General features: G+C 39.4%; 1 protein-coding gene across 1 annotated transcript in view; it reads left to right on the plus strand.

Moving 5' to 3' along the window:
• Positions 1–21,356, plus strand: part of LOC117438506 (N-terminal EF-hand calcium-binding protein 1-like) — a gene marked incomplete at its 3' end in the record, with an annotated part of 43,698 nt that overhangs the window by 16,163 nt on the left and 6,179 nt on the right. Inside the window, exons 3-6 of the mRNA XM_034073999.1 lie at positions 6,833–6,858; positions 9,091–9,188; positions 20,385–20,521; positions 21,157–21,269. Coding sequence (XP_033929890.1) covers positions 6,833–6,858; positions 9,091–9,188; positions 20,385–20,521; positions 21,157–21,269 — 374 coding nt within the window. The remainder of the gene's footprint in view (positions 1–6,832; positions 6,859–9,090; positions 9,189–20,384; positions 20,522–21,156; positions 21,270–21,356) is intronic.

A 21,356-nucleotide genomic window follows, 5' to 3' on the forward strand; every position in this document is an offset into this window, starting at 1 on the left:
TAACTTGGGGGTTAGTGTGCTCTAAACAATTAGTAGGTTGCATTACATGGACATGCCTTTACTGAATGTTAAACAATCTGCATGCAAGACAGGATCTCATCACAGTTCAGCTTCAGAAGATGAAGTTCTATAGAAATACAGCTATTTAGTTTACATTTGTTATTGCCTGAAATAGAGAGAAATTATCAGCAGCACAGATCTTTTTATACATGGAGAGAAGTATTTGGGAAAAGTCTGAAATTTGTGGCCTTATGGGGTGAATACTTTTATCGCTCATTTCCTTGGTAAATCTGCCCCAGTTTAATTTTAATATCAGCTCTGATGAGCCCATGTTTCAGCAGAGCAAGAATCCTTGGCACAGTTAATGGTTTGGTGAATGGGTTTTAGCAATCATTGCACAAATGTAAGCCTCCCTTTTACCCTTATCCTTCTTCCCTTCCTTCCCCAACTCATAACTTTCATGGAAATTGTTTTTGAATAATGGCATCCTTAGGAAAAGTTGTCAGAAGATAATGAGAAGATATGGCAAAATTACAAACTAAAAGACATGCAGACAATCTCAAGGGGATTCAGTCTGCAGCACTGCTGGAGAGATACAGTGATAAAAGCTTCACTGATTACTGACTTGGATGAGTCAGTGGGGAATTAGGCCTGGTTTTCTCACTTTTCTCATTGGTAAAACAAGTTCTCAGCCAGGACCTTAGTTAGAAGGTAAGAGGGATGCTAGAACTATTAAGGCAGACCTGAGGCACAGGCAACCTCCCAAAGGTAAGGTCCCATTAAACCTTTGTGTGTGGCACAAGTTTATGTGCAAGCCAGAAGTGAATTTGGTGAGGACCTGAGAGCTCAGCCACTTGTAGTGCTGAGCTTATGGTGGGCATCTGGGAGAGAGTCTGTCATACTGCACATACTGCACATGTAGGGGTGGGACTTGGCACTATGGAGACACATCTATGTTTGCATGCGTATGTGTCAGCAGGGTATCTAAGGCTTCCTCATAGCAGTGAAGTCACTGGCCACCTAAGAAGTCATTTTGCTCACATAGGTTTCAGCACTAGTGCCCAGGTATAAGCATTTAAGATGTTCCCACCTGAGACATCAGCCCAAGGTGGACAGGATGACACAGGCAAAGCAGTTGAGACATAGGTTGTGGGAGAAATACTAGAGCATCTGACACAACACTAGATGCCTATGTTTTATCCAACTACTCAGGCTCTTGACAGCTGGTCTACAGAAAAACCTCCCAACTTCTTTGAATACACTGGGGCTCCTTGCCTGGCAAGGGGAGGTTGGACACAAAGCGCACTTACGGCTATCTGCATTTAGGACTCAGCCCCCAAAGTGATTCTGCCTTCCTTCTACCTGCCTAGATCTTCATTAGCTGAGTCCTAATTCCTCCTTTAGGCCAAAAGAGGAATGCTGAGATCATCTGCCTGAATAGCCAACTCCAAAGGATGCCAATTTGATGTCTGAGAGCAACAGGTTGATTAGCATTATCCTTAACAATTGTGGGAACCCATCCAGCATTAGCCTGCATTAGCACTGAGCACTGAAACTAAAATGGAATGCATGTTACATGACACCACAGTGCTTCCTTCAAGACTCTGGTTGTAAAGATAATAATGACAAATCCTCAGTAGCTTAACAGTAGTCTAGGATAGTAATTATCTGTGCCTGGGATGGGTTTCTTTTGTTTCAGGTGGAAGGCATATTTTAGTCTCATGCTATTGCTGATGTATCATTGTTCAATACAAGTACACAGAAAAAAATAATAAACTTATAAGTACAGTGAATTAAAAAAAGATTTATTAAAAACAGCATGAGCTATAGACAGGCTTTTTAATTAGATGAACTGCAGGTGAGTGAAAATGTTTTTCTAAAAAGGAATTATTGAATGCAAAAAAATTGCATTACTAAAATAATACAGTGGGGTTTGAGTGTTTTTTTAAACCAGATTTTTTTAGACTGAATAAGAATTTCAAGCGTATGGTGCAGTACTGACATCAGAAAGGCGTGTTTTGCTACTGTTTAAGAGATGCAATGCAGCTATTAGTTTTAACTATCACTTTTCAAAACAATAGCTATATAAATCAGTTGGAAATGAAGAACAGAGAATAAAACAAGAGACTGGTCAGACTGTGAGCTGATTATATAGTTTGATAATTCATGACTGAACAAAACAAGTTCACTGAGAATGATTTACACAAGTACTGATGCTAACAGATCCTCTGGTCAGAAAGACGAGTTACAAATAGAGTTGCTTGGACATTTTCCATGTGAATGGTTATTTTTAATGGGAAATTCAGCTTTCTGCAGAAAAAATGAGAATCACTTACAGTGGGAAGATCAAACTGTAATGAAGAGTTTCAGTTGCATTGACCTAAATGTAGTTGACCTAGAATCAGTTCAGTTCTTCAGAAGATAACACTGGCTTCCAAGCAGTGAGCTCATTGCATAATGGTAGGCGTAGTCTGAGGGCCCTAGTCCCTTCCATACTCTGTGGTTTCCTAAAGAACCACAACAGGTTTGTTATGTCTATCAACATGTGCATTTTGTATATCAATAAATAATTTTGTATAACAATATATAAACACAGTTAAAAAAAGATTTGGGGACAGAACTAGAATTGAAACAGCAGCTTCTACGGGGTGAAAACTCTGAAATTTGCTCCTTGTGGCAAAAAAAAAAAACCCACCATGGTATTGCCTCACATCTTCTCAAAAATCATAGCTCTGCAGCCCTTGTACAGCTATCTACAGATTTATCAGGCACTGTAACCTTTAATAGGATCATTAAGATACTTTTAGCAACAGAGACTGTTACATTTTGGATGATTAAGGTGGCTAGCCAGCTATGTAGTCATCACATCCCTGTGAATCACTGCCTATCAGAGGATTAGTTTTGGCTTCTTTTCCAGATGAATTGTTAGTCAGGAAAAAAAAAAAACCTTTATTCTTTTTCTATAGTCCTGCCACACACAAAGAGTGTCACAGCCTAGCGGTTGCTGCCTATAGAAGCGCAGAAGCTGCACAGCCCAGCTAGCCCTGGGGTTGAAGAGCAGAGGTATCCTCGGGGCAGCAGCAAGTCTGGTTTCCCAAGGACTAGTCCTGGGAGTTTCTGTCCCACTTTTACCTCTTCTTTCTCCTCTCCCTTTTTCTAGTGTTGGGGCACATGTTTCAATGTTTGCTGACTTGACATGGGATGTTATGCAGGCTTTCTTGTTGCAAAGAGCTTACATCTTTTTGGCTGAGATTGTCCATGCATGTCTATTCAGTTGCACAGTCTAAGTAACACTGAATTCCTTTCAGTCACAAATTATATGCTTCTACGTAACAATAGGATATACCAGCCTTGAATGTTCGTCCCCTGAAACCAAATTTAGCAAAGAGATGTGCAAATGGGACCCAAAAAGGGTTGGTTTAAGCCTCTGAAATAAGTCTCTCTTGTATCTGAGAATGAAGAGAGATCTGAAGAAAGTGCTATCGTTCTCCTGCTATGATACCCATGGCAATGAATTTCCTAAATTAAGTTAGTTCAGAAAGTCTTTTCATATATTGGATTCTTCAATAAAATAGCTTCTTTAGACACTAGAGTCCATGATTTATATATAATTCCTGTATTGAAGAGATGCCACTGCCTCTTCTTGTGGTCCAGAGAAAATATACAGATCTTCTGCTGATACCTCTGCCTAGACGTTTCTTTTCTTCCAGAGAATGGTATGTGTCAGGTCAGTGGATGGGGCTGTGGACTGGTGAATTCACACCAGTGGATGGGTAGAGTAGCTTTAACCTCCCTCCCCCCATGCTGGCCCCAGGTCACACCTGACTGTGGTGGGCAGAACAAGAGCATGATCACAGCTGCTTTACACTACTACATTTTGAGCTTCTTTCCAGAGGCATCACAAATAGGCACTTCTGCCATGGTTCATTGAAGTGAATTTGCTTAAAGCTTCTGTCACTGAGCAACAGGTATGATCAACATTGCAATGATCAGGACTACTCTGTGGAATATTTACAACAGTCCTCTAAAAGTAGCTCATGTTAGGTAGAAAACATTTTTTTGACACAAAGTCAGACATGCAAAATGGCTGCATTTAGTACTCAGGAAGCAAACTGAGAGCACAAGTTTGAAAAATTCTCATGTTGACATGACGTGAACGCATTTGGCTGTACCCTCTGCCTCAGGTGCTTATTATGAGTGGAGTGCTGGCATCTGGATGTGAGTCATCCAGCAAATACTGCAAATAACATGTTCAGCATTACCAGATTATAGGTCTAAGCAGAAGCATCCTTGGCATACATTACCCATTGAAAATGATTAACAGGTGCCAACTATAAACCTGAGTACTGAGATGCAGGAACAGCCCTCTGGTGTGCACCTTACTGCTGTACTATTAAATATATTTCAAACTTCCTCAATTATTTCTGTAGCATACTGCAGGGAGCTCAAAATTGTTTGTATACAGAAAAAGAACTCCTATGGTTGTTCATGACTCTGTTTGAAGCAGCATGTTATTATTTCTGAGCAAATGAAATAATCAGTGACAAGAAATTATAGTTTCCCTGCCTAGATGAGCATCCCTTTCAAACAGAATGTCAGGAACAATGGAGCCTCAGAGGGTATTTGTAATAGAGAACAATATTTCAGTATGTTAGACTAAAATCCCATGTTTCTTATGTCATTTCTATGTTCTGTCACAGGCTTCTTGAAAGCTGCTGCATAAATCACATTGAACAATAATTTTCTCACTATTCAGATGCCTCTAACTGAAATAAATTCAGCAGCTAAACACTTTACCATTTTCACTTGTAGTCCATTTGCAGCTGTGTTGCTCATGTCACTAGGAATAACAGCAATGTTCTCATGACCACAACATCGAAAGTCTCTGAGCCACTCCCTTACTATATCAACTACCACACTGCTGAGGATACTGCAGAAAACAAGGACCAGAATGGATTTCAGTATGAAATTTGAAAAGAGAACATGAATTCAACTTGCTAAGCAGTGTGAAAGGCTATTTAAAACACAGTTATCAAGCTACCCATTAAGAGAGAATGCACTAGGGCAGATGATGTGAAGGGGCAGAAAATACAGGGACAATGAGAAAGAGTAGGCATTTTAACAGCGAATTCTGTCAATTTAATGTTACTCTGTCACTGCCTTTCACTCAGGGCAATTTCCAGCTTTCAGGGTTTCAATTTGCATTCAAAAAGTGAATGTCTGGACTGTTCCAAAAATGACTGCTGAACTGTAGAAGTGGTTGAAGAGACACATTTGATAATGGATGCAGCAGTGATCTTTGGTGAACAGCATTGAGGAGTCGCAGACACTTTTCCCCATCACATACTTTGTGGACCCAAGAGTTAAGTTTTTCAGCTTCAGCACCAGTTCTTACAGACCGTGAATTATACCTGCCAGCAGGGCCACTGGAAAATAAGCCTGCAAGACTCATTTGCAGCCATTCAGCTTCGCCTGTTCAAATGCAGATAAGGTCACTTTCAATTAATAAAAGTTGTAGGAAATTCTCATTTACGTAATCAGTTAAAAGTGTTCAGAAGTCTTTATAGCCCTGAGTATGCAAGCTTGTAACAACCAGGATCATGTAATTTCTCTCTGTTTCTCTCCCTCATGAAATAAAAGTCAGATGTATGGGAGTTAACATTGTTGAAACTGACTTTAAGATAATACTGTGTCATCATTTTATTAAAAGGTCAATAAAAAAATCCCATTAAAAAGATAAGTGAAAAAATCCTAAGTGCAATAAGCCATTCAGTATTCACCCCTCAGCAAGATTCAAGAAGGACATTCATGCTTTTAAGTTTCTTTAATAATCAGTTTCTTCTCCTCCTTGGAAGAGAGTCAATGTGCTAACTTCAGAACTGAGCTGTAGGTCAAACATTTTTTTCTTTCAACTATTAAGGCCTCAAAGAGAAAATATTGCTGAAGAGTTAGAGTTGATCAAGGTGAAGTCTATTTCAAATTAACAGCTTTGAATTGTATAAGATACTTGAATGTATTTATGTATTTTAATATTGTTGGCATGAGAATATGGCAATACAGCTATGCTTTTCACATCACTAATTTTGTTGTAGTTACTGATGAAATGGTTTTCTATGTCCAGAAATTCTTAGGAACTATGTATGCTGATGGGCTGTGTCTGGTTTTATCCTCCTACTGTACTGTCTCTCCAATGGAACCCTATTGCAGAGTGCAGATTGTAAACAGGAGAAAGTTACCAAGTTTTCCCTCATTTAGCATAGAGAATTAAGCTCCATGAGCCATGCTGTCCAGCACAACAACAGAAAAGGAGTATGGGCAGAAAGATGGTGAGAAAAATTCCCCAATTTCTGGTGTTTAGATGGATTTCTGCCAGCACTGGTACCAAGTGTGTAAAGCCTGAGGAGCAATGACTCTGCATCATGGTTCACAAAGCCTGGGGGAGGAACCCCAAAGGGGGTTGCTGGTTAGTGGGAAGGTGCCAGCGGGAACATGCACCCTGCTCTAGTGGAAGGTATCCCTGCCCATGGCAGGGGTTGGAACTGGATGATCTTAAGGTCCTTTCCAACACAAACAAGTCTGTGACTGGGAAGGGAGACTGTACCTGCAGCCAACCTTCAGAAAGGCTGCACCACAGCTATTGCCTTCAGCTTAGAACAAGTCTCCCCAAGGCAAAAGAGCAAGTCCAGCAAGAGCCAGGCACTCACGTCTCCTGCTACAGCCCAGGTAGGGAGGCTGATCCTTGAGTGAGGCTAATCTTTAAGTCCTACTGTTTACCAATCCAACAAAAATAAATTACTAAGCTTACTAACCTTCTATAATCTTATCTTTCCAGCAACCTTGACACAGAAGAGCTCTGCGGTAAGTTCCCTTTGGGGCAAGAATACATAATCTCCATGTTCTAAAATAACCTATGCCTTTGGCAGCCCTGCGCAAGTGAACATATCATGTGATACGATTTTTTTCCCTGTTTAATCTTTGTCGCTCAAACAGAAAATAGTTTCAATTGAAAGAACTCCTGGGAAAATGAAGTTGACTTACAACCTTTTTACACTGTCATCCATTACTTGCAGAAGTTACCTTGAAGATGTTTTTCCTAATCAATACCATATTCTCTGAGCTTCAAGATCTGTTCTGATAGATAGATAACTTTTATTTCCCTTTCATGTGAGATATTTTTTCTAGTCGGTTTATCACTTTCAGAGGTATGCTTTGCCAATTTTGAAAGAGATTGTCATATTAGTAACCCACTGGAAGAAAATTCCTTGTGTCCTTCCAACTTGAGCCAGTGATGACAGCAGTTTGTCAAGTTCTATCATCCTTCACCACAAGGAGAAAAACCCTCTTGCAAGGCCCAGTTACCCATTTCTGTACCCCATTCTGAGCTGTAATTTCCCCCAAACCCTGTTTGCTCTCTAGCTGATCTTACAGCACCTGATTTAGGAGTGCTGTTTGCAGCAGAAAACAATCCACAGAGAATTTCTGCAAGTCCTTCCATAAAACATCATAAAATAATCCAGTTATGCTTGTTAAAACCAGTCTGTTTCTGAGGGAAAGATGACAGCCTGATAACTATTCCATTGGCCAGTGATGTTAAAGACTTATAAAAGCTGAAAATACTGTCAAGTTCAATGCCAGCTCACTTACTCACTCACAGTGACTCAACCCATGACCAAGAACCTACTCAGCCTGTAGCTTGTAAATACATGGCAAGTGACTCAGGTGAAGTGACTTGGGCTGTGATGACTTCTGGTTGAACATCTGGCCAAAATTATATAAACCTGACCAAGGAAGGCAGGGGGCCTTGTTCCACAAGAGTTTTACTGCTCTTGATGTGCTCCTTGAGGCTTACAGGGCCAGAGGGCTGGGGCTATCAGCCTTATGGTCATTCTGGTTTTGTTAAATATGGGCTGCTTCAGCTGCCCTTTAAATCTTTCATAGTTTTCATCTGTGAACCTGGTTCTAAGTTTACTGAACATGTGTTTAACCTAGTGATTATACAGCTCTTTCTGAGTCAAGTTGTCAGAAATGGAGCTTCATTTCCAGAATGCTAATTTACAATACATTTTTGTTCTAAACAATTTCATTCAATCTTTCAGTGATACCAGGTTATGTTTCAGTGTCCTTGAAACCTTTATGTTTTGTGACTCCCTCAAGAAGTTCATGCTGACCCCTAAAAAGCCTCCAAGTATTTCTATATGTTATTTCAGAAAGATCCCATCTTATCTTGTTCTTCCTGTCTGCTATTTAGATGTTGTTTTTTATGCTCTTCCAGGTGATTTGATGTCCAGGTGCCTTGTCTAACACAGTCTCTAGCTTTAATGTTATGTTTTTTTCATGCTTTTTCCCCTCTGTGCCTCTCTGTATTGTGTTTCATCACATTGGCCAAATGGGAACTTGGGTCATGATTTCCCATGTTTGCCCCTTCCTCTAACTGTAATGCCTCTGAGTTATACACCTGATTTTACATAAGCTCTTTCTGTTAAAATGTCCTTTGCTTTGAACACCTATGCAAGGATATCCCACAGCTTATGCTATTTCCATGATGTTTGTTAAAAGCATTTTGCATACATCATAATTGTTGAAAATATCATCACAGTACCTGGGACTAGAAGCCTTTCTGGCCAGCCCATGGATGGTCTCTTAATTTCCGACTTGACCCCAACTCACAGCAGACCCCCCTTGATCGTATGTCCTCTAAGGGCTTTACGAGAATTACTCATTTTTATATGGAAATAATCAGATTTAGTACATGCTAGTAACTGTAAAGTAAACTATTAGACTGGAAATGCAGTTTAGAAAGAAAATGCAGATATTTTGTCAGTCTGTTTCAGCTCTTAAACTGACATTTTTCATTTTTGTCAATTTGGCAACTCATTTATTGAAGGAAAATGTTTTTAAACACTGCTTATGATATTAAGTACTCTGGGAATGATTTTGAAGGAAAAAAAATCATTTTCATTGTAACTCTTGTTCATTTTATATGCTTAGATAGTTAATAACACCATAACTGAATTCAGACATGATAAAATTGGTATTTCATGAAACATTTCTCAGGTCCTTAATAGCTGACATGGGTTTTTCTTCCTTTAGAATACTTTTCCCAGCACTTAGGAGAGTATGAAAATGTTTTATCAGTCTTGGAAGACTTAAACATAACCATACTGAAGGCAATGGACAAAACAAAGAAAGTGAGTAAAAATTGTGGAATTTTCTTTACATTGTATATTTTGTTCACTTGAATGTGTATCCAGTATTTTCCTTTTTTTAGGTAAAATTAATAATTCATATTTAAGTTATTCCAAATATGCATGTTTGTAGCAAAAGTCCAATAGGAAAAGGCTTGTCTAAATGTCTGAGTTTCAAAGCTGTAAAGCTCTGTTTGCAAAGTATTACAGTTTGGATATAACTACAATTATCTTTGCGAAATATCTGAAGAACATTCTTCAAATTGTACCAAGAGAGGGTTCCATATCCAGATGTGGGTAAATGTTAACAGCATATCAACATCTGGAAATAGTTTGAATTTGAAGAAAATAGCTGGTGTGTTTGAACCTGCCTGGGCACCAGGTGCTCACCAGAGTGGCTCTAGCCCTCCCACTACTGTGATAGGGCTGGGGGTGCAGCAAAAGCGGGTTAGCATATTGGGATATCGTGGATAAATGATGCACATCACCACCAACACACAAGATGTGATGTAGCTTCTAGTTTAAGTTAACTCCCCAGCATAAACAAGTAGGTCCTCAGAAATGAGTGGTCTCGTTGTGAATGGACATCAGCATGAATCCAGAGCAAGGCCTGGGTTTCCTCTCCCAGTGCAAAATAAAGTTTTGTCACTGCTCTGCCACCTGGTCCTCTGAGTAGTCACTGAGTAATGGGAGCATTTGTTACTATCTTCTAAGCCAGCATCTAGTTTGAAAATTCATATATAGGAAAGAGAAAAAAAAAACGGAACTGAAGACCTACACTTTGAGAGCTACAAAGACATGCTGTGTGTATGTACAGTGGCTGAGTCTGTTTCCAGTGGCCAGGACCAAATTCTCCTATTAAAAATGAGAAGGAAAAATATCTGAAGATGAACCCAAACTCCACTCTCCAGAGTGTGGGGCTGATTACAGATTATCAGTCCTCAGGGTTGCTGTGAGGTTTCCGTCCCCTCTGACTTTTTGTGGGTTAGAGAAAGCTCAGCACCTCAAAGTATGAGTCTCTGCTAAACGTTCCCAGAGTGCATGCCACTTCAGGTCAGCAGCTCATTCAGTCTTAAATATTTGAGAGGAAAAGGGAGCAACTTGGAATAACGATCATTTCATTTATCCAGCTTACAGACCGATAAACAGCTCAGTCCTTCCTATAGAAAGTCTGTGTTCTTCTACTAATTCAAGTTGCCAGTACTCAGTAGATACTGTGCATGAGGGGGGCAGCTGTTGAAACTGAAGCCCTAGCAAAATTTTTCATCTTCAGTTTCCAAGGAAACCCCAGAGAAGGAAGATGTCAGTTTTGAATGAAAAGCTGAACAGTGGGTTGGCATGTCTGAAAAACTGAAATCTAATCTATAAACCCACCTTATTCCAGATGCAGAGATACAGATGAAAACACCATAAAATGTACCCCCCCAAAACTTTACCACACAAACCCAATATAATCTTCCACCAAGAGCAACTGGAGTTTAACTTGGCTATAGATTCCTGGACTTAAAACAAGATCAACCAAATTGTCCCCATCACTCCAAATTATTTCCGCATACAGATACTTTTAATCCAACACATTAACAAATAACTGATTCCTGCAAGGTAATTGCAGGATAATTTCTATGTACTTTATTGCCCTCTGTGGTTTGAAAGGGTTGTCAGCACAGCTTTATTGAACTGAGCTTTTACAGAATCACAGAAACACAGAGTCCCAAGGGTTGGAAGGGACCTCAAAAGATCATCTAGTCCAACCCCCCTGCAAGAGCAGGGTAACCTAGAGTACATCACACAGGAACTTGTCCAGGCGGGCCTTGAACATCTCCAACGTAGGAGACTCCACAGCCCCCCTGGGCAACCTGTTCCAGTGCTCAGTCACTGTCCTGAAAGCAGACATACCAAGTCATCTATGGGAGAAATCGTTCTAGTGTGTTAGCAGGTTCAAGAAACTTTCAAACCAGACTTCCTTACATCATTCTAGGGCTTGATGGGAAAGTCTTAATCTAAAAATACAGAGAAATAGATACAGAAAGGAACATTTTTCAGCACAAAAACCACTGAGTTGCATTGCAAGCAACACACTTTGAATACAAAAAACAGCTTACCAGAGGATGCTTGCAGAGCTACAGACCTTCCATTTTGCTACTGCTCTCCTCGTATGTCATCATTACACAAGGAAGGGAGACACATATCTGAGGATTTTAAACGGGATTTCTGGCATTTGATAATTTTCTCATATGTGAAGAGTCTGTGTGAGTCGCTCATACAGGAGTGCTGAGGACAGATTAATCAGTAGTGTCAATTATTTTCTTGTACTGCCTGATTGATATTTTCCTGATAAAAATACAAACTGGTATAGTTCTGTTTATCTCATTTCTTCTTCATTTATATACAGGAAGCATTACAAATTAGACTCAGCAAAACTTCACAAAGGCATTAGAAGGCTTGTTTCTTTAAGCCTTTTTTCCTAACATGTTTTATAGCAAAACACAGAAGCATATGTAATTAAAATATTGAATCTCACGGGGCTTTATTATCCAAATAAACATAACAGTTTCAGCAAGCTGCATGTTTATTACAATCTGTAGCTTGCAGTCACATATAAATACAATAAAGAAAACTGCAATCCACAGCACAGGAAATCTGTTACTGAGTAATGATGCAAATGGATAAAAAATAAACCATTTTTTTTAAGGTGCTTGATATCTGGGTTCTGTTGACTTGTGAATGCTGAAAATCAGAAATTTAGAAACAAAAGAACATGGCTTCCTTTAGGTATCAAGCCATAATATTGTTGCTATTTGTCACTTATTCACAGAATCACAGTAGGAACAAGTTTTTCTCTATTTCTGGTATTGCTATAGCTTATTGGAAATGCAACCTGGTGGTGGTGTGCTAGTCTGTTCTCAGCAAACTAGAAAAAGCTCATTTAATCACTAGAAATGTAATTTATGTATACAATGAAGTTAACAATACGGAAATATTCAGGGGTTTAATCAAGCATCTAGTGGTATTTTAGAGAATCTGTATTCAAGGATGTCCAGCATGTCTGCACAGGCCCGACAAATACACAGGCCTTCTGGAGACCCAGGGGCAGAATGAGACCCCTGTCTGAGGCAGCAGCTGGAAACTAGGGGTCTCTGTAAGGCACAAGACTCAAGATTAGGTACTTGAATAGCTCTGAGGTTTGAAGGGTGTTTGCTCAGAGGAACTGTCTCTCAAAGGAAGACCTGGTGATGGCTGACCCTGATCTGACAGTGCCTTTTATCAAAGTTATAACACCCGTTTAAAGTTCACGTATTTTCACCAGCTGAAGAGCACTCTCTTCTCCTGCTTTCTGCCTTCCATTTTGCCAATGGCACAGGGCCATTTTCCAACCAGGACGTATCCCCATGTGTCCCCACTGGCACCTGCACAGTGATGTCTGGCAGCAGAGGTCTGTGCAGAAGCAGGGACCATTTCAGATGATTTTAAACCCCCTGCTCCTGAGGGCAGCTTATACTGCAGTGTTAGTGAAAGTTTAACCACAGCTGGCTGGTGGCCAAGTGACTAGGGGGGTTCCAGGATGGGACATGTTTCCTGCTCCATGATTTCAGTGACTTGGCTTGAGCAGGACTTTTACACATCCAATAGAAAACATTTATGAACAGCAAAAAGAGGAATTCAAATCTAAAGTAAAGGGAACATTGAAATAAGCAAGAAGGACTGTTAGTAATAAATTGCTTTGCAGGGACTTTTTTCTCTCCTTTGCAGCTATTTTATGAAGGACAGCAAATAGGCTTTCTGTGATAGCTCAGACCACACTTGGTGAACTAGCAAACACCACATAAGCAGCAGTAACCACAACTGGTTTATACCCAGCATTTAAATACGGAAAACATAACATTAAGTTTAAGTTGGAAATGAAAGATAATTTGTATTCAATAGAGTAATCAAATTCTGGAATATCCTGCTAAGCATTTGCGGGAAAAAAAAAAAACTAACTACTTTTTACTTCTTACATGTTGCTTGCAAAAAGATAGACCGGGCAGTGTGGTGTGCAACAGCACAATGCTGGATTTGGGGACTGGCAGCACATGTCTAATTCTTTGCTCCTATGAAATCAGTCATTTTTCTGCTTTGCTCAAAAGAAAAAAACAGGCCAAGTGAAGTTAATGCAGCCTTGTTATTACTGGAAAACTTCTTGAATAATCTAAAAATAGGAGCTAGTCAAAGTAAAAGAGAAGATTATAGGAGCTGAAAGAGTAACACAGGGACATGCAATTTAGTTACTGATGGTGCATTTATAGTAATTATGTAAATAGCTGCACTGTGGAGGGTTGATACCCATTATAACCCAGAATACCAAGATTTTTTTAATTGCATATTTGAGTAATAGTAACAGTAGTGATTATGTAAATTATATTGCAAAACAAAATAACTGGAAAAAGACAAAAAAGCTAGATAAGAGTTCCACAGCTAATATTCTGTTTGAGTAAAAATGGAGCTTCAAATTGTACTTTTGTTTTCACAGAATCTGTGTTAAATTGGCTAGCACCAGATTGGGCATGTGAGCAGAATTTATTAACAATTTTCATAGAATCTAATCTTGTTCTCTTTGAAATTGCACTTTTTACAAATGCACCTTTCACAGAATGAGTGTAATGAATAGCTACTGCATAAGAATAACCTAAGGCAAGTATTGCTCTGTTTATCCTGGTTATTAAGTTTCATGCATTGGCTTTGAATCCACTTCATTTGTTCCTTTATGTTTATCACAAAGTGTTTTCAGGTCCGTGTCAATCTAAAATCATAGAATTGTTTAGAGTGAAAAAGACCTTTAAGATCATCAGATCCAACTGTTAACCCAGCACTGCCAAGTCCACCACTAAACCATGTCCCTAAATGCCCCATCTACGCATCTTTTAAATACCTCCATAGGTGGTGACCCACCACTTCCCTGGGCAGCCTGTTTCTGTGCTTGACACGCTTTCTGGGAAGAAGTTTTCCCTAATATGCAATCTAAACCACACCTGTCCTTGGCAGCTTGAGGCTATTTTTTCTTTTCCTATTACTTGTTACCCGGGAAAGAGACTAACCCCAGCCTCACTCCATTCTCCTTTCAGGTAGTTGTAGACAGCAATAAGGTCCCGCCTGAGCCTTCTCTTCTCCAGAGTAAACACCCCCAGTTCCCTCAGACATTCCTCATCACACTTGCGCTCCAAACCCTTCAACAGCCTTTCGCCCTTCTCTGGACCTGCTCTAACACCTCAATGTCTCCCTCGCAGTGAGGGGCCAGAACTGAACACAGGATCTGAGGTGCATCTTCACCAAGTACAGGGGGATGATCACTTACTTAGTCCTGCTGACTACGCTATTTCTGATACAGCCCAGGATGCCGTTGGCCTTCTTGGACACCTGGGCACAAGCTGGCCCATGTTCAGCTCAGTCAACCAGCATCCCCAGGTCTTTTTCCACTGGCAGCTTTCCAGCCACTCTTCCCCAAGCCTGGAGTGTTCCATGGGGTTGTTTGCCCAAGTGCAGGACCTGGTGCTTTGCCTTGTTGAACGTCATACTACTGGCCACAGCCCCTTGATCCAGCCTGTCCAGATCCTTCTGTAGAGCCTTCCTATCCTTCAGCAGATCAACACTCCTGCTCTCAACTTGGTGTCATCTGCAAAGTTACTGAGGGTACACTTGATCCCCTCATCCAGATCACTGGCAAAGATACTAAACAGAACTGCCCTGAATACTGAGTCCTGGGAACACCTCTTGTGAGAGAAGAATGCTGGTGATATGGCTAAATATATCACTAGTTGCACCTTGCTAAAGGCAGAGATGACCCTATGAATAAACAATTAATTTTAGCTAGAGATATTAATAAATGAGGCTTTAGAATTTAATTTCATAGGGTTTTCTATCTGTGAAATTTATTTAAGATTGTGACTATTAGGGCAAGTCAAGGTTCTTCTAGCTCCTTATCAGAATAATGAAAATTCTTTTAATCTTTTTCTGGAAGTCTTATACCTACCAGGTAAGAAGGAGGCAATGCTCAAAATTCTGCTAATAGCAGAGAAGATGTGTTAAATACTCAGAACTTAAAAGCAAACAACCAACCAAACCCCTTAATTAAGTTATTATCCATACCTTTAAACATAGAAGTGTATAGAATCAACTTCAGAGCAGAAAAAGAAATATTTAACCTAGCCATTCTCCTGTCAATACCTATCAAAACCACCACCAACAGCTTTGATGTTTTCCTTGCAGTCTTTACAAACTTGTCCCAGGAGCAGTGGCATTACACATATCCCTCCTACCTGCTGATATAAAACACAATTTCTTGTCTCAAGCTGTGTGATGCACTTAATAGCAGTTAAATACAAGTATTTTTTTATCCACGCATGAATTTCATACATACTATTACTGCAGCAGGAGTATATTACTTCTTCAGTAATCCCAGTAGAGTGATAGACTATGTGGTTCTGATGCATGCTATTACAATTAAACATCAATATTCTCCTATAATCGCCCATGATTACCTATTTTTTTCCTTGCTCTTACATCAGCGCTGCAAGTGGTTAGTAGAGATTGTCACTGTTCCAATTCTGTAGGCAGAACTGAAACATGTATTTGATTCCAAATAAAGTACTTTGATAAACTTGGAAAGCTTGTGCTGCACTCAAAACCTGAAGCTGAATCTATGTAATAGTTTGGTGTGCTATGCTTTTTTTTTACAATGAGGATGCTGTAAAAGTCAACACAGTGAGCATCTCTGGATCTGGCTTCTGGTGAATTTATGATTTTACTCTTGACTTTACTCTTCTGATACAGTCTGAAGAACTAGATCCTAGGGAATTAAATCAAAATGCTTGATTTTTTTTTTTTTTAGATTTTTTTTTCCTGTGGGCATATGAAAAATTCACACCAGCATACCAGTTATCCTGACTAATTTTATATCCTCAATTTAAAGTTGTAACACATGGCATTGTCCCACTAATTCAGGATAAACACACAGAGCAGGAGACATCCCATGATTACGGGAAATTTAAATAGATTACTCCTCTCTGAGTCTTTGTCAATTATAACTACTTTTCAGTCACCTTGGGAGTATTTTCTGTAAAGATAAGCATAAGTATCTTTTATGAAATTATTTTTATATGACACATAAAATAGGAAACAGAAAATTGCAAAGTAAGAAACAGTAATAACTATTAGAAGTAATTTTACAAATAAAGTACAATAAATAAATTATAAAGTGCTATATAACATAATGTGCTACACAGTAGAATAGCAATACAGGAAGGAGAGGCCAAGGGGACCAAGTTTGTTCAGCCTAGAGAAGAGGCTGTGGAAAGATGTAATTCTGCTGTCTAAAGTGGTGTTATAGTGAAGACGAAACAACATCATCTCTTTCAGGGGTGCACAGCAAAAGCACAAGAGGCAATGTCTGCAGGTTGTGGAAGGGAAGAGGCATATGGTAAATTCTTTTTGCAGAGAGATGGAGTAATCTCCATCCTTGGAGGTGTTCCATCCAGACTGAGCTGGAGATCGCCCTGAGCAGCCTGCACTAGCTTTGACGTTGGCCATGCTCTGAAAAGGGGTTTGAACTAGATGACAGCCAGATGTCCTTTCCCACTATATTTGTGGAACTTCTGCCTAAGCTCCCACCCCTTCTGAGAGATTTCAGGTTTTTTTTCCCCAACCAAATTTAGTTTGCATGTTCCAAGTCAGTGAACACAGGTATCTCCATCCTTCCCATCTCAAGGAGCTGCTCTTTCGATAAGTGCAGTGTAGTATCAGGTCACTGGCTGGCACCAGGACTTGAGAGGATCAAGAGAATGACTGAACCTGTGGTGGCCCTGAGATGTGGACTCCAGCAATATGGATACCTAACCCCACCACCTCCATCATTATAAAAGGAGAACCTCTTCTGAACCTTTTATCACAACTGCAAGCAAGCTTTAAAGACCACAGTGACCTTTTCCACAGAGAATCACCCACTTATGTGTATTTTCAGTTGCATTAATGGGAACTCAAATCTTAACTGCTTACAAAGGTTACAGTTGCCTCTTGATGAAGCAGATATGGAAAATTACTCTCATTCACTCACAATCAGTAAAACTAACAAGCAGAGTGATATGTTAACACAGAGTTATTTCATGTGGACTACTCAAACTGCTGCTCAGTATAATGTATATGCTAATGAATGGTAATTTGCAGCTAATGAAATTAAACAGGTAATTTTTCTAATTTATATATAGACACCATCAGTGGGTCCTATTATTAATTGGTGACATGATACACTAACAATACAAATACTGGGCATGCCACTTACACTGATTTTAATATAATATACACTTGATAAATTGATACACATTTTTCTTAATTCAGAAATAACAATGTCTTTCCCTAATGAAATCTTGTACCATTGTGCCTCTAGTGAAATGCAAATGAAAGCATTTTTCTGTATGAACCAGAGTGGTGAAATGATAACAAAGCATGTAATTCCTCATTGCTGAAAGCTGGAGCTGAGGTTTAAGCTGAGTTGTAATGGTCAATCGTTTTCCCTCCATGACTTAAATTATAACAATGCTGACAATTTATATATGCTGAATAGCTTTTTTCATGACCTTTGAAGAAATTTAGAAGAACGGGTAGACAGAGTTGTCTTTCAGTGGGCACCAGTCAAAGTGTCCAACATTGCCGTGAGCTCAGATTTGATGGCTTGGAGCCATTACTTAAAGAAAAACACTGAGTAGCCACTTACCCATTAAAAGAGTTAAGTCTTCCATATAGAAGAGTTGTAAGCACTACTATTTGGACAAAATGTACATAAAGAAAGAGTCTTTGATAACTGTAGACTCGCACAGATATGTTAGCATCCTGCCCACATGACCCATCTTTAGAAAAAATCTCTGTGTACTGGTAACTGTAAGCTGTATTTAAAGACCACAAGGATCTTTTCCATAGGTCTTTTCCAAGTATAGAACTTACGGAACAACAGAACAGGCAGAAAAAAAAAGACTAAATCCTGGTGTGATGCACAAACCTGTAGTAGTTCTGATGGAAAAAAAAAACCCTGAAATCTTAATGATTTTTGAGTGCAGGAAATATTTCTAAAGGAGTAAAAAAGCAGCCAGCCTCAGAGAGCAGCAAGTATTACAGAGCTAATGCTTGTATGATCCCCCCCATCAGCAAGGGCCCACCTGAACAATAAGCAAAATGAAACAGGATGGATGTACATTTTAAGTTGTAATTCAGCATACTGGTATCAGATTTACAATGACTACAAGCAGGAAGCTATATGGAGGTATCTGTAGGACTTGCTTTTTGGATGCCCAGGATTTTGAAACACTTTGATTATTCTACTTTTGTGAGATTACCTTGATATTCAAAAACTTACAAGAAGTGGTCGGTTCTGTCATCCCTTATTTCCAAGAGTACTGGTGGAAGGTGAAAAGTTGTAACATACCCTGGATTTCTTCTGCAGGGTTTGATTTAACTGCCTATACTACACGTGTTGTTCTAACATGTCCCAGAGAACCAAAGTCCTTTGAAATTAAATGATGTCTGCCAGGTGCACCAGTTTTAAATCAGTTGCCATGAAGACAATGTAGAAGAAGAAGAAGAAAATAAGCTTTGCTATTGCATAATAAGATATGCTAATCATAAAGGTTGCCATAAATGTTATTTGTAGGACAGGTGTGAGCTTAAGGCATTCATTCAAAAGGTGGACAATCTCCCATGAAAATCTATCTTAAAAAGTGTAAATGAGAAATTATTTGTTGGAGAGTGGCTTACACCTGTTTCATCTGAAGACAGAAGTAAATATAGAAGTTGCTCTTGGCAACATGAGTAAGTTCCGATGACTCATGGGTGGATTAACATCTGAGATCTCTCTAGCGGAAGTCTTCCAACAAGAACTAAGTTAATAACACATACTGTGAATCGACTGCTCTCACTTGAGAGCAAAACGCTTTTAAAGCTATTAACTTAGTCCTTTTATTTACATTTAAGTTTCAAAACATCCCACATTTGTGTTCTGATTGCAAACAAGTACATGCAAAAATTCCAAGAGAAGTCTAAAAGTCAAAAAGGCATTTCACATTGAGAAGAACAGGGAAGAGCTTGAAAATACTCATGCATTGCCAAAAATACTCAAATGGGTTGTCAGCTTGAGTAGGAGGTAACAACATTCAAATGACAGGTTTCTTTAAAGCTTGGAGATTACAGACCATCAATCCATCTTCAAAATATGGTGACTAGAGAACTCTTCCATTCAATGTACCTCATATTTTATGAAACCATTTTAGATTGAATTGTAGCCAAAGGCTTTCAGGATCAGCTGAATGGGATTTCTGCACACATAAGTAGACTTAGGGCATATGAAAAATGCACACCAGCATACTTTCATCAGAGTAGGACCCAACAAATTCATTCAGAGTTAGAGAGGGAAGTCCATTTTCCTTCCCTTTTCCAGATGGCAGCTCTACACAGTAAGCAGAGGCTCTAGGGGTCTATCCTCTCTATTATATTCATTAATGAGAAAACCACAAAGAGGTTTTTTATATTATGCTAAATATAGGTGCAAACTTTAAGCCAAGCTCCAATTCAAGGAATTTCTGAATGCATTTAGTGTAATTGTGAAATATATTGATACATGGTTGCAAAAATAATGAAACAAATTATAGGAACAAAATCCAGTTAAAGACTGTTAAATCCAGAAGGCATCTCTCTGGCACAGGCAGTCCTCCAGCCAAGCGTGGAGTTTTCTGGGGAGTATCACTAAGCATGTGCCTTGCTCAAAGACTATTCCCATAATCGCTGTCAGAGATAGGCCAGTGGGCTCGATATACTTCTTTCACAAGTGCAGAGCTGAATAAAAGCTATTTCTACAGTTGTCAATCATATCTTGGCTTTTCCACACTTAAGAAGTAATGTGGTACTGCCATCAACTGGAGTTAAGAAATGTAAGGAAAAGAGGTTTTTTTTGGAGGTGAAAATGATGTTGAGACACTCTCTCAGCTTGGGTGGGATCAGCATTTAAACCTGGAAACGTAGAGGTCTTTTGGTCCCAAAATGTAAAGATAGGTTGCTTATGTGGTTCACATGTATAGGCATGAAAACATCCAAGCTGCTTCCTTTCTGAATTAAATCAGAATCTTTCCTCATGTATTTCTAACCTAGTAGGCAAATCCTTATTTTATTTTTTTATTTTTTTAGGACTATCAGGAAGCTTCTAATTTGGAGCAGTTTGTGACTCGCTTTCTTTTGAAGGAAACACTGAACCAGCTTCAGTCCCTCCAGAGCTCCGTGGAGTGTGCCATGGAAACCACAGAGGAACAGACTCGGCAGGAGAGGTGAGCAGACCTCCTGCCCAGCTACAGTGAAGGGTGTGAGCAGAGAGGGGTCACCATGAACCTCCAACACCATTTTACATTTCACCCCACAAACTGAAGGAATATAGGAGTAGCAGTGGAAAAGGCAGGCAAACTCAGCACTTCAACTACAGCTATTTTGGAGAAAACAAGTTAGTTCCTAGTGCAGATGCCCCAGTCCCTGTGTAGAATCATCTTCAACTATGCTTAACCCAGAAACAGACTGTCTGAATCAAAATCCCATTAACACATTCCTAAACTAATTTAAGGGTACTCACAGACCCAGAAATGTATCTGCTCTCCATCCAGTATTAGCTAATTCTCATCAGTTTTCCTTCCTTGCTATCAGATATATGTTACTGTTTATCTTTTCAATCTTTAAGCTGAAGAAGTCAACCATTAAAGTTCATATCTTGCTTTTAGCTGTTCTTGTGACCCAGTACCTCCGCAGAGATGTTGTGAAACTCATGTGAATGAGGGAACGGTGTGAATGGTTCGTTAGGTCAGGTCAGAACCACGTCACAAACGCTAACTTTGAGCTTTCTCTCCCTAAAAGATAGGTTTACACCATCTTATTCTTTTTTTTTTACTTTATAAAGTCTCTCGTTTCTGTGCAGGCAAGATCCAGCAAAACCAGAAGTGCTCTCAATTCAGTGGCCAGGAAAACACTCATCTCGAAGGCTGCAGAGGAATAACAGCCTGTCACCAAACAGCCCTCGTTTTAGCACAGGTATGGCATTTCACATTTTAAAGATATTTAAAGCAAGCATACACACACATATACAGAAAAAATGTACTAGACAAGATCTGTTTGTCT

This window comes from Melopsittacus undulatus, unplaced genomic scaffold (assembly GCF_012275295.1).
Source record: "Melopsittacus undulatus isolate bMelUnd1 unplaced genomic scaffold, bMelUnd1.mat.Z mat_scaffold_415_arrow_ctg1, whole genome shotgun sequence".
In the NCBI taxonomy this organism is placed as follows: Eukaryota; Metazoa; Chordata; class Aves; order Psittaciformes; family Psittaculidae; genus Melopsittacus; species Melopsittacus undulatus.